Here is an 11,942-nt window from a genome sequence, read left to right on the forward strand (position 1 = left end):
CGAATCCAAGGAGGAGTTCCGGTGTTCTTTCATCTCCGACACGGCCATTCTGACTATCACACGTCCTCGGGTGTAGCTACAATATTGAGTTTTCTTAACGTTAGTCTCGGTACAATTAACATTGTTTACAATTTAACTTAATGTCTAAATAAGCTGAGGGTCCAGTGTCACAACAAAATTTTGTTCGGAGGTTTGACAACAAAAGGAATAGAAGAGAACATGAATTAGTAACGTTGTAATTAGTATCGGAAGTGCTAGTTGCATCCTGTGGGTTATCAGTCGGGTCATAACGGCGAAATGGACCAGTCTCGATTTCGTACCCCAATGGATCTCGTTTTTCTAGATCGCACGACCGCACCAAACTTCGTAACACTATAGCTCATGGTGCGCGTGAACACATCACTTGCCCCTTTACCGAGCTTCATAACTCTATAGCTCATGGTGTGCGTGAACACATCACTTGCCCCTTTACCGAGCTTCATAACGTACTCCGTAAGGTGCTACGGTCTTTGTGCTAAGGATCTTCCGAGATCGAGGTACTCATGTCGTCGTGGTCACTGTTATTGCCGTCACTACCGACGTCCAACTCAGCGGGAACGCGACTGTCCGGCATTTTTCTTAATCTGTCGTGACTGTCTTTATACGATCGTTTGCCGTCTAGCGTTTTTAGAATATATCTATCTCCTTCCAAAATCTCGGTTATTACAAATGGACCCTTGAATTTCGGCTCTAGCTTGGTTTGGTTTCTTTCCTCGTTCTTGCGTAGTACGAAGTCGCCGAGGTTAAACCTAACCACTTTAGCTTTGTTCCTATCAAATCTTTCTTTGTCGTATTGGGCGTTACTTTCTATGTTCTGTACGGCCTGCTACCTTACATCGGAGATATCGACTTCTTTTTCTTCGATATTGTCGGGTAGCAATAGGTCCTACGGTCTCGCCGATCTACCGATTAGTAGTTGTAAAGGGCTCGAATTGGTCACGCGGTTGACGGTGCAGTTCAACGCTAGCTGCATTTCCCCAATCGCGTCTTGCCACGGCCGCCCGGTCGTCTCTACTGTCGTGAACATGTTTTTCAACGTGCCCATAACACGTTCTACTTGTCCGTTAGCCCTACTGGCACCGGTCGCTATCAAGTGAACTTTAATTCGTTTGCTTTCGCAGAACTCGCGAAATTCTTTACCCGTAAAACACCTTCCCTGGTCCGCTATTATCCGACAGGGACTCCCGAATAAAAATATAGCGGATTTAAGCGCTTTAATGGTGTTAAGAGAATCAATCCTACGAGTATGATGCAGGTATACGAATTTAGTGAAGGCGTCGATCAACACAATGACGTACTCCTTCGAATCGCTTTTACCACTCAGCTTGCCCGTTATATCCATGTGGACCGTGTGCCAAGGTATGCTGGCCTTGGGTATGGGATGTAGTTCGGCTTGTATCTTACCTGAACTAGCCTTCGAAACTCTACAAGCATGGCAGTTCTCTACGAACTTGCGAACGTACTTCGCCATTCCTTCGAACCAGTAATACTCGTACAGTTTCTCGAGCGTCTTATCCCAACCCAAGTGCATAATTGTCTGATGCACATGGTTAATAACGGACCACCTAAACCCTCTTGGAACAATAGGTAAACTGAGAGTCTTGCCTCTTCTTTGAATTTTCCGATAGAGAGTACCGGACCGTAATTCGTAAGTATTCGCGATGTCTTCCGCGAGCTCATCATTTTGCAACTTTTCGACAATTCCCGAAATTTGGGGGTCACGACGTTGTTCGGCTAGTAGCCAGTCTTCCGAAATTTCGGCCAGATTAACCATTTTCTCTTTGATTTTGTCGAATCTAATAGGGTCAACGCCTATGGGATTTCGCGAAAAGAAATCTACGTGGGCCATTCGCTTGCCCTCCCGATACACAATGTCGAAGGTAAACGTTTGCAAGTAAGCCCACCACCGGTGTACCCTGTCATTCACATGTACTTTGCTCTTAGACGCCTTTAATGAATTGCAGTCCGTGACAACCAGAAATTCCCGTCCGTGCAGGTAGTGGCGAAAATGTTTTATGGCGTTTACAACAGCTAATGTTTCGAGTTCATAAGAGTGATATCTGGAATCGTGAGGCTGGTTCTTTTACTATAGTACTTCACTACTCGATTTTTACCTTCCACCTTGTGCATCAAAATAGCAACCCAATTGGGTAATTGGGGTCAAATAGCATTAACACCGGTGCGTCGGTCAGAACGGAGATTACCTCTTGTCTTATTTTTTCGTGCCTGTCCGCCCATGTTATATTTTTACTGCCGGACGTAAGCGCGTATAAGGGTTTTAACAATTGTGAAAATTTAGGGATGAACTTCCGAAAGTACGAGGCTAGCCCTATGAACTGCCTGAGCTGTGTGACGGTCGTCGGCGCAGGTAGGGAGCTTAAGGCATATACCTTACCCGGGTTGGGACGGACTTCTCCGTTCTGGATTACGAATCCCAAATAGAGTATCGACGTCTTCAGGAAAGAGCACTTAGAAAAGTTAAACGAAAACCCGGCGTTTACAAGGGTACTTAACACGATGTCCAACCTCTCTAAGGCTTGGTCTATTGAGTCGGCGATAATTAGGACGTCATCCAAATAGACAACGACGTAGGAATACGCATGGTCGCCCAGGGCATTGAAAATGGCCCTCTGAAAAACGGACGGTGCATTTTTCAATCCGAACGGCATCGTTACGTACTCGTACTGCCCGTCGGGTGTAACGAACGCCGTGTATTCCGCCGAATTGGGGTGTATAGGAATTTGGTGGAACCCGCTGGCCATGTCCAGGCTAATGAAGTATTTCGCCGTTTGTAACCTCGCGATTTGGTCCGCGATAAGGGGTAGGGGGTACCGATCCGCGACCGTATTCTTATTTAACGCTCGAAAATTTACGCACAATCTATCCGAACCGTCCTTTTTCTTCACGAGTAGCATGGGGCTCGCGAACGGCGAATTGCTAGGTCTTATAATGTTAGCTCTGAGTAGTTCGATGATTCGCGCTCGTACGATTCTCCGCTCTTCCTCGCTAAGTCTATAGGGGCTTCTTTGGACGGTGATGTTAGGGTCGATCAACCGTATTTCTAATTGGCCCGTATTTACGCGGGTACGTGGGAAACCCGTGATGAACGAGTTTTTGAATCTGTCGAGAATGGAAATCAACCGGTCTTTATCGTCGCCGAGTAGCTCGGTGTCTACGTCATTGAGATCGATCGCAGGTTCGGCGATATTATTACAGACATTAACCGTTTTCGATTTACAAATATCGAGGCTATTGCGCGTCATGTGTACGTCGAAGCCTTGGCTTAAAATTTCGCACCCAATAATAATATCGTGTTTTAAGTAATTGTCGGCAAGGACGTGAAAAACTATCTCCAATGTAAGACCGCTGATACATACGACGGACAAAATTTGGGTCGTACTCTCAACTCAAGTGTTCCCAATTCCTCGCATTACTACTAACTCGGTTGTTCTCTTGCCGGAAAATTTTGAAGCTACCGATTCTTTGATTAATGAGCATTCAGCTCCGGAATCAAAGCAAAACAGGAACGACTCACCCTGGTGACTTAATTTACCGGTCGGGGCCTCCACCACGCAGAAGTTAACCTGGCGCTCCTCTTTCGTAGCAGGGTTTCCTCTACGTAAGGTCGGGCAGTTGGGCGCGATATGGCCCTCCTCGTTACACCTGTAGCAGGACACCTTCGAAGACGTGGCAGCCCGGTTTTCCCCTGGTTTTCGATTGCGTTTCTCCGCCTCCAGTCTTGTCCTCTCGCGGCACTCAGATGCTTTATGTCCATGTCTACCGCAGTGGTAGCACTTGTATCGGGAGTCAGAAGGCTTATGCCTCTTCACAGAATCGGAGAGCACTGTCATTTCGCCTGTGAGCTGGTCCTCGGTCTTGATATCGTTCGTGAGTGCTATCCGTAGGACGCGCTGGTCCTGTGAACCTATATGAAGGAGCACGACAGCGTTGACTATCTCGTCCTTGGTACACCTTTCCCACCTCGCCACCAGGAAAGAACGTAAACGGCTGCTGTAATCTCCCAGAGTTTCACCCTCCAGTCGTGCTTGGTTTTTCATCTTCCATAGCACCGTGGCAGCTCTCTCTTTCCCACCAAAGCGTGTAAGGAAACGGTCTTTAAACGTTGGCCAAGAGGAAATTTGAGTAGCAGGTATCTGTGTAAGCCAGTGTGCCGCCGAGCTTTCTAGAGCGGCACTCAAGGCACAAAGTAGCGCACTGCCTTGCAAAGGTTTTTCTTCCATGATCACGTCAACAGTCGCACACCATGCGGCTGGGTTGCAGCCCAAGCTTCCGGGGTTAAAACGTGGTAGCGAAAATTTTTCAAGTGCCACCCCATCTTTCTTTGTTAGTGTATGAAATACGTCGCGCATGAAATCCATTTGCTGTTTCATCGTTGCTAACAAGTCCTTGTATCCCACTTCTGATGTCGGATTAGAGTCAGGATTAAGGAGATGGGGGTTTAATGGATTTTCATTAGAAAAGCCATTGTCGTGATACAACGGAGAGTTTATTAGCACAGGCTTATTAACAAGATTAAGCACTCGTAGCACTAGTGATGATGACCTTAGGGTCGAACGAATTGGCGGTCACGGGATGATAAACGTATGTTATCGCACAGTTCAAGTCTAACTCTTTGTTAACTAGACGTGAGGTATTCACTGGTCACTCGTCAATGAGTCCGCCCGAAAGAATGACTCTCCGTCTCGACGATGTCGTCCAGGAAAACTATATTGTGTGGGTCTAAGGATATGAGATCCTCGGATTCGTCAAAGAAGGCTTTCGTTCCAAAAGTGAGGGAAATTAGCGCTGTTGCTAATTGGTCGATCTCCATACCGGCGTTTTGAGAGAGATGCTAGCCGCCCTTAAGGGGGGGGTTGCTGACGGGGCATCGTTCGTGGAAGATAGGTTTCTCCTATCTTCCCGTAGTTGCAACAAAGACTGTTTGTCTATATGAAGGACTTTGCTTGACTAAATCTTAAGATTTATTGCGGGTCCTCACGTTAGCTAAACATACTGCGGAGGTATATCGACATCTGGAGATCACCTCACCCGAAGGATAGGATCTGCGTGTGGCGAGCCACGGAACAGAAACCTTTGAAATATTTACTGCCATGTGTCACTACGGCCACTTCTTTAAAGGAGAGGTATAGAGTTACTCTGTGCCTTTGTTAGATAAAACGTTCATCCCTTGACCGCGGCTACGTTCGGCGACCGATTGTCGCCCCGAGCCCAAGCTCATGATCGCAAATCTCGAACAATCGGAGCAACATTTGTTTATGCTAAGTTACAGAGTTACGGTATTCCCGCGAATCCAAGGAGGAGTTCCGAGAGAATGACTCTCCGTCCCGATGATGTCACCGAGGTAAAACTATACGAGGTGTGTCTAAGGACACGAGATCCTCGGATTCGTCGAGGAAAGCCTTCGTTGGGTGAGGGAAATTGGCGTTGCTGCCAATTGGTCAATCTCCATATCAGTGGTTAGAAAAAGATGCTAACAGTCCTTGAGGGAAAGTTGCTAGCGGGAAGCGTCGTTCGTGGAAGGATAGATTTCTCTTATCTTCCCGTAGTTGGGGCACAGGCTATTTGTCTATTTGAAAGACTTTGTATAATTGAAACTTAATATTCGTAGCGGGTCCTCGCCCAGCTAAACATATACTGTGAAGATGCGTTGGCATCTGGCAATCATCTTACCCGAAGGACAAAGTCTGCGTGTGGCGAGCCACGGGGCAGAAACCATTGAAACGTTTACCGTCGTGCCCTGTCCCAAGTATTTCTTTTAAGGAGAGCTATAGAATTACTTCATGCCTTTGTTAGACAAAACGCTCATCCCTTTGACCGCGGCTACGTTCGGCGACTGATTGTCGCCTCGAGCCCGAGCTCACTATCATAAATCTCAAATAAATACAGTCGAATCGAATGACAACTGTTTCTTAATTCGGCTATGGTGAAATCTAAATTACAATACTAGGGGTCTTCCCAAAGTTCCCAAGGGAAGGTTCCAGTATTCTTTCATCTCCGACATATATAATATATTATATATATGTCGGAGATGAAAGAACGCCGGAGCTCCTCCTTGGATTCGCGGGAATACCGCAACTCTGTAACTTAGATTAAACAAATGCCGCTCCGATTGTTCGAGATTTATGATCATGAGCTTGGGCTCGAGGCGACAATCAGTCGCCGAACGTAGCCGCGGTCAAAGGGATGAACGTTTTATCTAACAAAGGCACAGAGTAACTCTATACCTCTCCTTAAAAGAAATAGTCGTAGCGACACGTGGCAGTAAATACTTCAATAGTTTCTATCCCGAGGCCCGCCACACGCAGATTTTGTCCTCCGTGTAAGATGATCGCCGGGTGTCGGCATGCCTTTGCGGCGTATGTTTAGCTAACGTGTGGACCCGCTATAGATCTTAAGATTTAGTCAAGCGAAGTCCGCAAATAGACTTTGTTGCAACTACGGGAAGATAGGAGAAACCTATCCTCCACGAGCGTTGCCCCCCGTCAACAACCTCCCCTCAAGGGCGGCCAGCATCTCTTTCAAAACGCCGATATGGAGATCGACCAATTAGCAATAGCGCTAATTTCCCTCTCCTTTGGAACGAAAGCTTTCTTTGACGAATCCGAGGATCTCATATCCTTAGACCCACCCAATATAGTTTTCCTCGACGACATCGTCGAGACGGAGAGGCATTCTTTGGTACGATCTCATCGACGAATGACAGTGCCGCCTTACAACCAGTGAATACCACACATCTAGTTAACAGGGAGTTAGACTTGAACTGTGCGAGAACATACGTTTACCATCCCGTGACCGCGGATTCGTTTCGAACCTAAGGTCATTATCACTAGTGCTACGAGTGCTTAATCTTGTTAATAAGCCTGTGCTAATAAACTCTCCGTTGTATCACAACAATGGCTAATTCTAATGAAAATCCATCAAACGCCCATCTCCTTAATCCTGACTCGAATCCGACATATAATATAGTTATATAATTATAATAATATATAATTACTATCTTATTATACGGTAAATTACAGGATTGATTAGCTATCATCACAATTCACTCACTTTTAGTTTCAACTGTGCATGCAATTGCTTTTAACTTTGAAATGCTACATTCCCCACACAATAATTTCTGCCTAACTATTGCTAACAGGTAGTAACTCATTATTATTTATATTTTCCGGCAATTCTTTCACGTGCCGAGACTAAGGCTGCTAATAGTATGTTTGCGCTTATTTATTACATTTTTAATTAATATTAATTATTACATCGTGTTTTACAAACGTGTAGACTTTATCTTTCTTTCTCTTTATAGTTAGAATGTCTCGTTACCCAATATACCAGATAGGCAGCAGGTTAGGAACTGATAAAAAAGTTTAATTACTCAAAGACTAAAAAAAATAAATTCAACCTGCTTCTTCTATAAGTTATGAAAGAAGGTTATGCTTTATAACCCAAAAGAAACATGAGAATTAGGAGTATAATATTTCGACAATGAATTTCTTTTTTATAATATTTTATTATTTCCCATGAACATTGATCAATTCTTTAAGAAGAAAAATCCTTAGTTGTATTGGATATTATGGTATGATTAAAGTGTGAAATAGAATAAAACTGAATAATAAGAAGAAGCTCGAAGCTTCTACTAACAAAATTCTAGAGACGCACTTTCTATCGAATTTCGACCTGAAAGTTTAGACAATTAGAACTAATTAGTCTCCTTCTGCCTACACTGTATTGTGTATCGATATAGCATCGAAGAAGTAAAAAGAAACGAGACTATTCAAACGATTTTAATCAAAGTTTATTAACATCCACGGTTAAGCACATTTACAGGCCAAGATACTTAGGCGAAGTTCATTTTTAAATGGTTCGTTCGTAAATGCTCCCGAAACAGAAAATTGCTTATAAGAAAGAAAAAAGTTTTACTTTACTACTAATATAATATAGCATTTTACAGAGATTTTACTACGACATAACAACATACAATCAAAGCAAAAACAACTAGTTGCAACCAATCATCCAGCATACACGTCTGCTTTATGCGAATAAAATGTTCCTCCATTTTTATATCTTCGTATGCCTCCGCTCTCTCTTCTTCTTACTTCTATTGCAAATCATCTGAATGAAAGTATAACGTGGACAAAGTAACAGAATAATTCTCAGCTCGATGTTGAGAATGGATAGAGGCGAAGGTGGTCGTTGTGAGTACAGTTGGGGACAATTAGGGCAGTTTCGCCGACGCAGGAAGTGACATCAGGTTGCCGCGTACCCTCGAGGCTATTGTTCGCGACACGTATATTCAGCATCGACTCTCTACTATCTCACCTTTTGCCGCTCAACCCCTATTTCTCCCTCTCCCGTTCAGGAACTGTCAACCACCCTTACGGTGGAACCGGCGTTTACCTACAAAATGCAGTAGCTTGCCGAGACCGGTTGCCAACGGTTTGCGACAGGTTTACGCGAGGAACCGTCCTAACTGGCCTAGACTATCGTATCAAGATATTAGGTCATCCCATAAGTTCATGCCGTTTTTCGAGCGGTTATATATGTTAAGATTGTTTACATACCTTTCAGTTTCATGAGAAAATGTAATCCCCTCTCGTTGTACAACTTCTTCCCATTTTTCTGGTAGGGCCATTATTCCGTCTCGATAAAAGTTATCTTGTTTTTCTTTAAAATAATTTTCTAAGCTATTTTTGAGAGTGTCTATATTTTCAATTTTTTTATCTAGTAAAAAGCGTTGTAATGCTCTGAACAGGTGGTAATCAAATGGGGCAATGTCTGGGGAATATGGGGGATGTGGTAAAATTTCCCAATTAAATTCAGACAATTTTTTTGTAACGCTTTTCGCTACGACATGAGGTCTAGCGTTGTCGTGATGGAAGATAACGTTGTTCCTATTCACTAAACCTGGTCGTTTAAACGCCTATGAATCGTTGTCTTAGGTATTTTCAGAACATTTGACATCTCTTGAACTGTCAAACTTCGTGATTTTTCAACATGATCCCGAATTTTATCTTCGTCTGTCCGAGGTGGTCGCCCGGAGCGTTCCTCGTCTTCTAAACAGAAATTCCCAGCTCTGAAACGTCGGAACCACTTCCTACAGGTGCGAGATGAAAACGCATTTTCTCCGTAAACAGCACATATGTTTCTCGTGGCAATTGTTACAGAACTTCCTTTCTGAAATTCATATAACATGAGATGTCGAAAATGGATACGCATTTCACTCATGATTTTGTAGTATCGTGGACAAAAGGCCTAAGATATCGGCCGAATCGTAAACAATGTCGCGAGAGCCTCGGCATCGTCGGGTACATCAATGTGTCGTCGGTCCTTTCAAGTGAACAGTTTCGTGGAAAAGGCCTGCGTGACCCTGGCCACGGGCGTTTTCGGGACACATGCGCGATAGGGCGGGAAAAGACAAAGAGATGCTAAAGGGTGTTAGTTGAGACGCTGGCGAGAACGAATGCAAAAGGCGTACAGTATGAGTTGAGAAGCGAGAGCGTACGAGTGCAGATGCCGAAGACGAGAGATCGAGTTGTTAGAGTTATAGAGTTGCGAGAGTGATTTGAGCGGAATAAGACTTTTGCGTTTTAGTTCAAGTTGAACATTTATCGTTCTCTGTCCAATTAATCTCTGTTATTTTCATTTATCTTAATAAATAGTATTAGGAGAATTTTACAAATCTAAATTATCCTAATCCTATCCTTTTTCCGATACTACAATTGGGGGCTCGAGCCGGGATTGAATCCAGACAGAGAACGACACGTTTAACGGAACTAATTGTGCTGAAAAAAAAGAGTTGAAAATGGCAAATTGTGAAGAGGAACAGTTTTCGACTGAAGAGGGTTCGACGCTGGAGGAGCTAAGAAATAAGCTCGCACGTCTGAATCTGCCGATATCTGGTTCGAAGTCAGTGCTGATGGCCAGGCTGAACCGAGCGTATAAGGCTGGTCAATCAACTCCGAAGGAATCGAAGCGCGATGAAGAATCGGTAAATCAGCGAGACCTACGGAGTGGGCAGAGAGCTGAGCCCGATTAGGATGGAGACGAAGACCTCGAGAAGCTGAGGACGAAGGAGTTGAGAGCCTGCCTCGCTAGCTTGGGGTTAAAGGTCACAGGGAGAAAATCTGAACTACGCGCACGGCTACAGGCGGCCCTGGAAAGAGACAACGTATCGTCGGAAGAAGAAAGCGACGACGAAAGTGACAATGAAGAAGATGAGAGAGACGTGATAAAACACGAGGGAGGTACGCGAGCGATGTGCTCGGACCGTGATAAATATCGCCAAAAGGCAGGTACCGTCTCGGTATTAAGCTTTAAAGATGTCGAAGACGCACTAGAATTGTTTAGCGGCGACAAAGGTGAAAACGTGAAGCGATGGTTCGAATCATTCGAAGAAATCGCGGACACGTGTATGTGGTCGGACGGTCAGAAGGCAGTCTACGCTAGGAAGCTGCTGAGGGGATCGGCGAAAATATTCGCAAGCTTCGAATGCCATGCCAGGACTTGGCATGAGCTGAAGAACGGACTAATCAGAGAGTTCTCCAGAACGTCCAACAGTAGGCAAGTACACCAAAAGCTTAGAGAGACGAGAAAGAAAAGCGACGAGGCGTGCTTGGCCTACATGTATCGCATGCTGGAAATAGCCAGTCATGCCTATATAGAGGAAGAAGTCAAAGTAGAATACGTCATAGACGGGATAACGGACGAAGAAGTCCATAAATCTATGCTGTATGGTGCTGCATCCATTAAGGAGTTAAGGAAGAGGCTAATCGCGTACGAGGAACAGAAGAGCCGAAGGACGAAGTCGGTTGCGAAGCTGGCCAGAGTTGAGAGAAACAACAGTCCCAATCAAGGTGGAAGTGCGAGAAAGACGCGCTGCTACAATTGCGGCGATAAAGCACATGTAAGCGCGGATTGCCCGAACGGATCGAGAGGTCCTAAGTGCTTCAAGTGTAGAGAGTACGGACACCTCGCATCGAGATGCAGCGATCTGGGTAAGTCCCCTAAAGAGGTTTGTAATACGCAGAAGTCGCTGCGAGCGGGTTGTAAAAGTGTTAGAATTGGAAATTGCGAACTGAGCGCGTTGATAGATACCGGTAGCCAATTAGCCCTGATGCGGGCGGATCAACATGCCAAAATTTGAGCGCCCAAATTAATTCGGGAAATTATCGAGTTTCGCAGTATCGGATCCGAGAACAATCTTACGCTCGGGAAATTTTCAACGGATATTGTCATAGATGATGAGTTATATCATATAACGGTGCATGTAGTTCCGAACACTATGATGCACCGTTCGTTGATAATAGGCACAGACTTCCTGGATACCGTTGAGATGAACAGGAGGAGGGGAGATATCTCCATTTTCAGATTAAAAGACGAAAACTCCGATGGGATTCCGGAAGTTTTTAAAGTAGACACAGAGACGGGGGCGCGTGGAGTAGATTTATCCCATGTCGAAAACGTGCACCATAAGCAGACAGTAGAGAGTTTAATCCGAAACTATAGGTCACAGAAAACGCGTGAAGTAGGAATCAAAATGAATATAATACTGCATGACGATATTCCGGTTTACGAAAGGCCGCGAAGACTATCTCCACAAGACAAGGTCGAGGTCGACAAACAGATCAAAATGTGGCTGGAGGACGGAATAATACGTCAATCACATTCCGACTATGCCAGTCCGATCGTTTTGGTCAAAAAGAAAGACGGCTCGACTAGAATTTGCGTCGATTATAGACAATTAAATAAAAAGGTAGTAAAAGATAGATACCCACTGCCCTTGATCGAAGACCAACTAGATCCGCTACAGGGCTCGAGGGTATTTAGCACGTTGGATCTTAAGAACGGATTTTTTCATGTTCCTATTGGGGAAAGTAGCAGGAAGTGTA

General features: G+C 44.7%; 1 protein-coding gene across 1 annotated transcript; it reads left to right on the top strand.

Annotated features, from left to right (window-relative positions):
* The first annotated feature begins 9,661 nt into the window (after window positions 1-9,661).
* On the top strand, window positions 9,662-11,464 carry LOC125387015. Its single transcript, XM_048414191.1, has one exon. The coding sequence runs from the start codon at window positions 10,310-10,312 to the stop codon at window positions 11,195-11,197; it is 888 nt and encodes a 295-aa protein (XP_048270148.1). The 5' UTR covers window positions 9,662-10,309; the 3' UTR covers window positions 11,198-11,464.
* Window positions 11,465-11,942: the final 478 nt, after the last annotated feature.

Source organism: Bombus terrestris, unplaced genomic scaffold, assembly GCF_910591885.1.
Source record: "Bombus terrestris unplaced genomic scaffold, iyBomTerr1.2, whole genome shotgun sequence".
NCBI lineage: Eukaryota > Metazoa > Arthropoda > Insecta > Hymenoptera > Apidae > Bombus > Bombus terrestris.

Coding starts and splice junctions, on each gene's coding strand:
- LOC125387015 (XM_048414191.1), top strand. CDS start 10,310: ATGTGCTCGGACCGTGATAAATATCGCCAAAAGGCAGGTACCGTCTCG.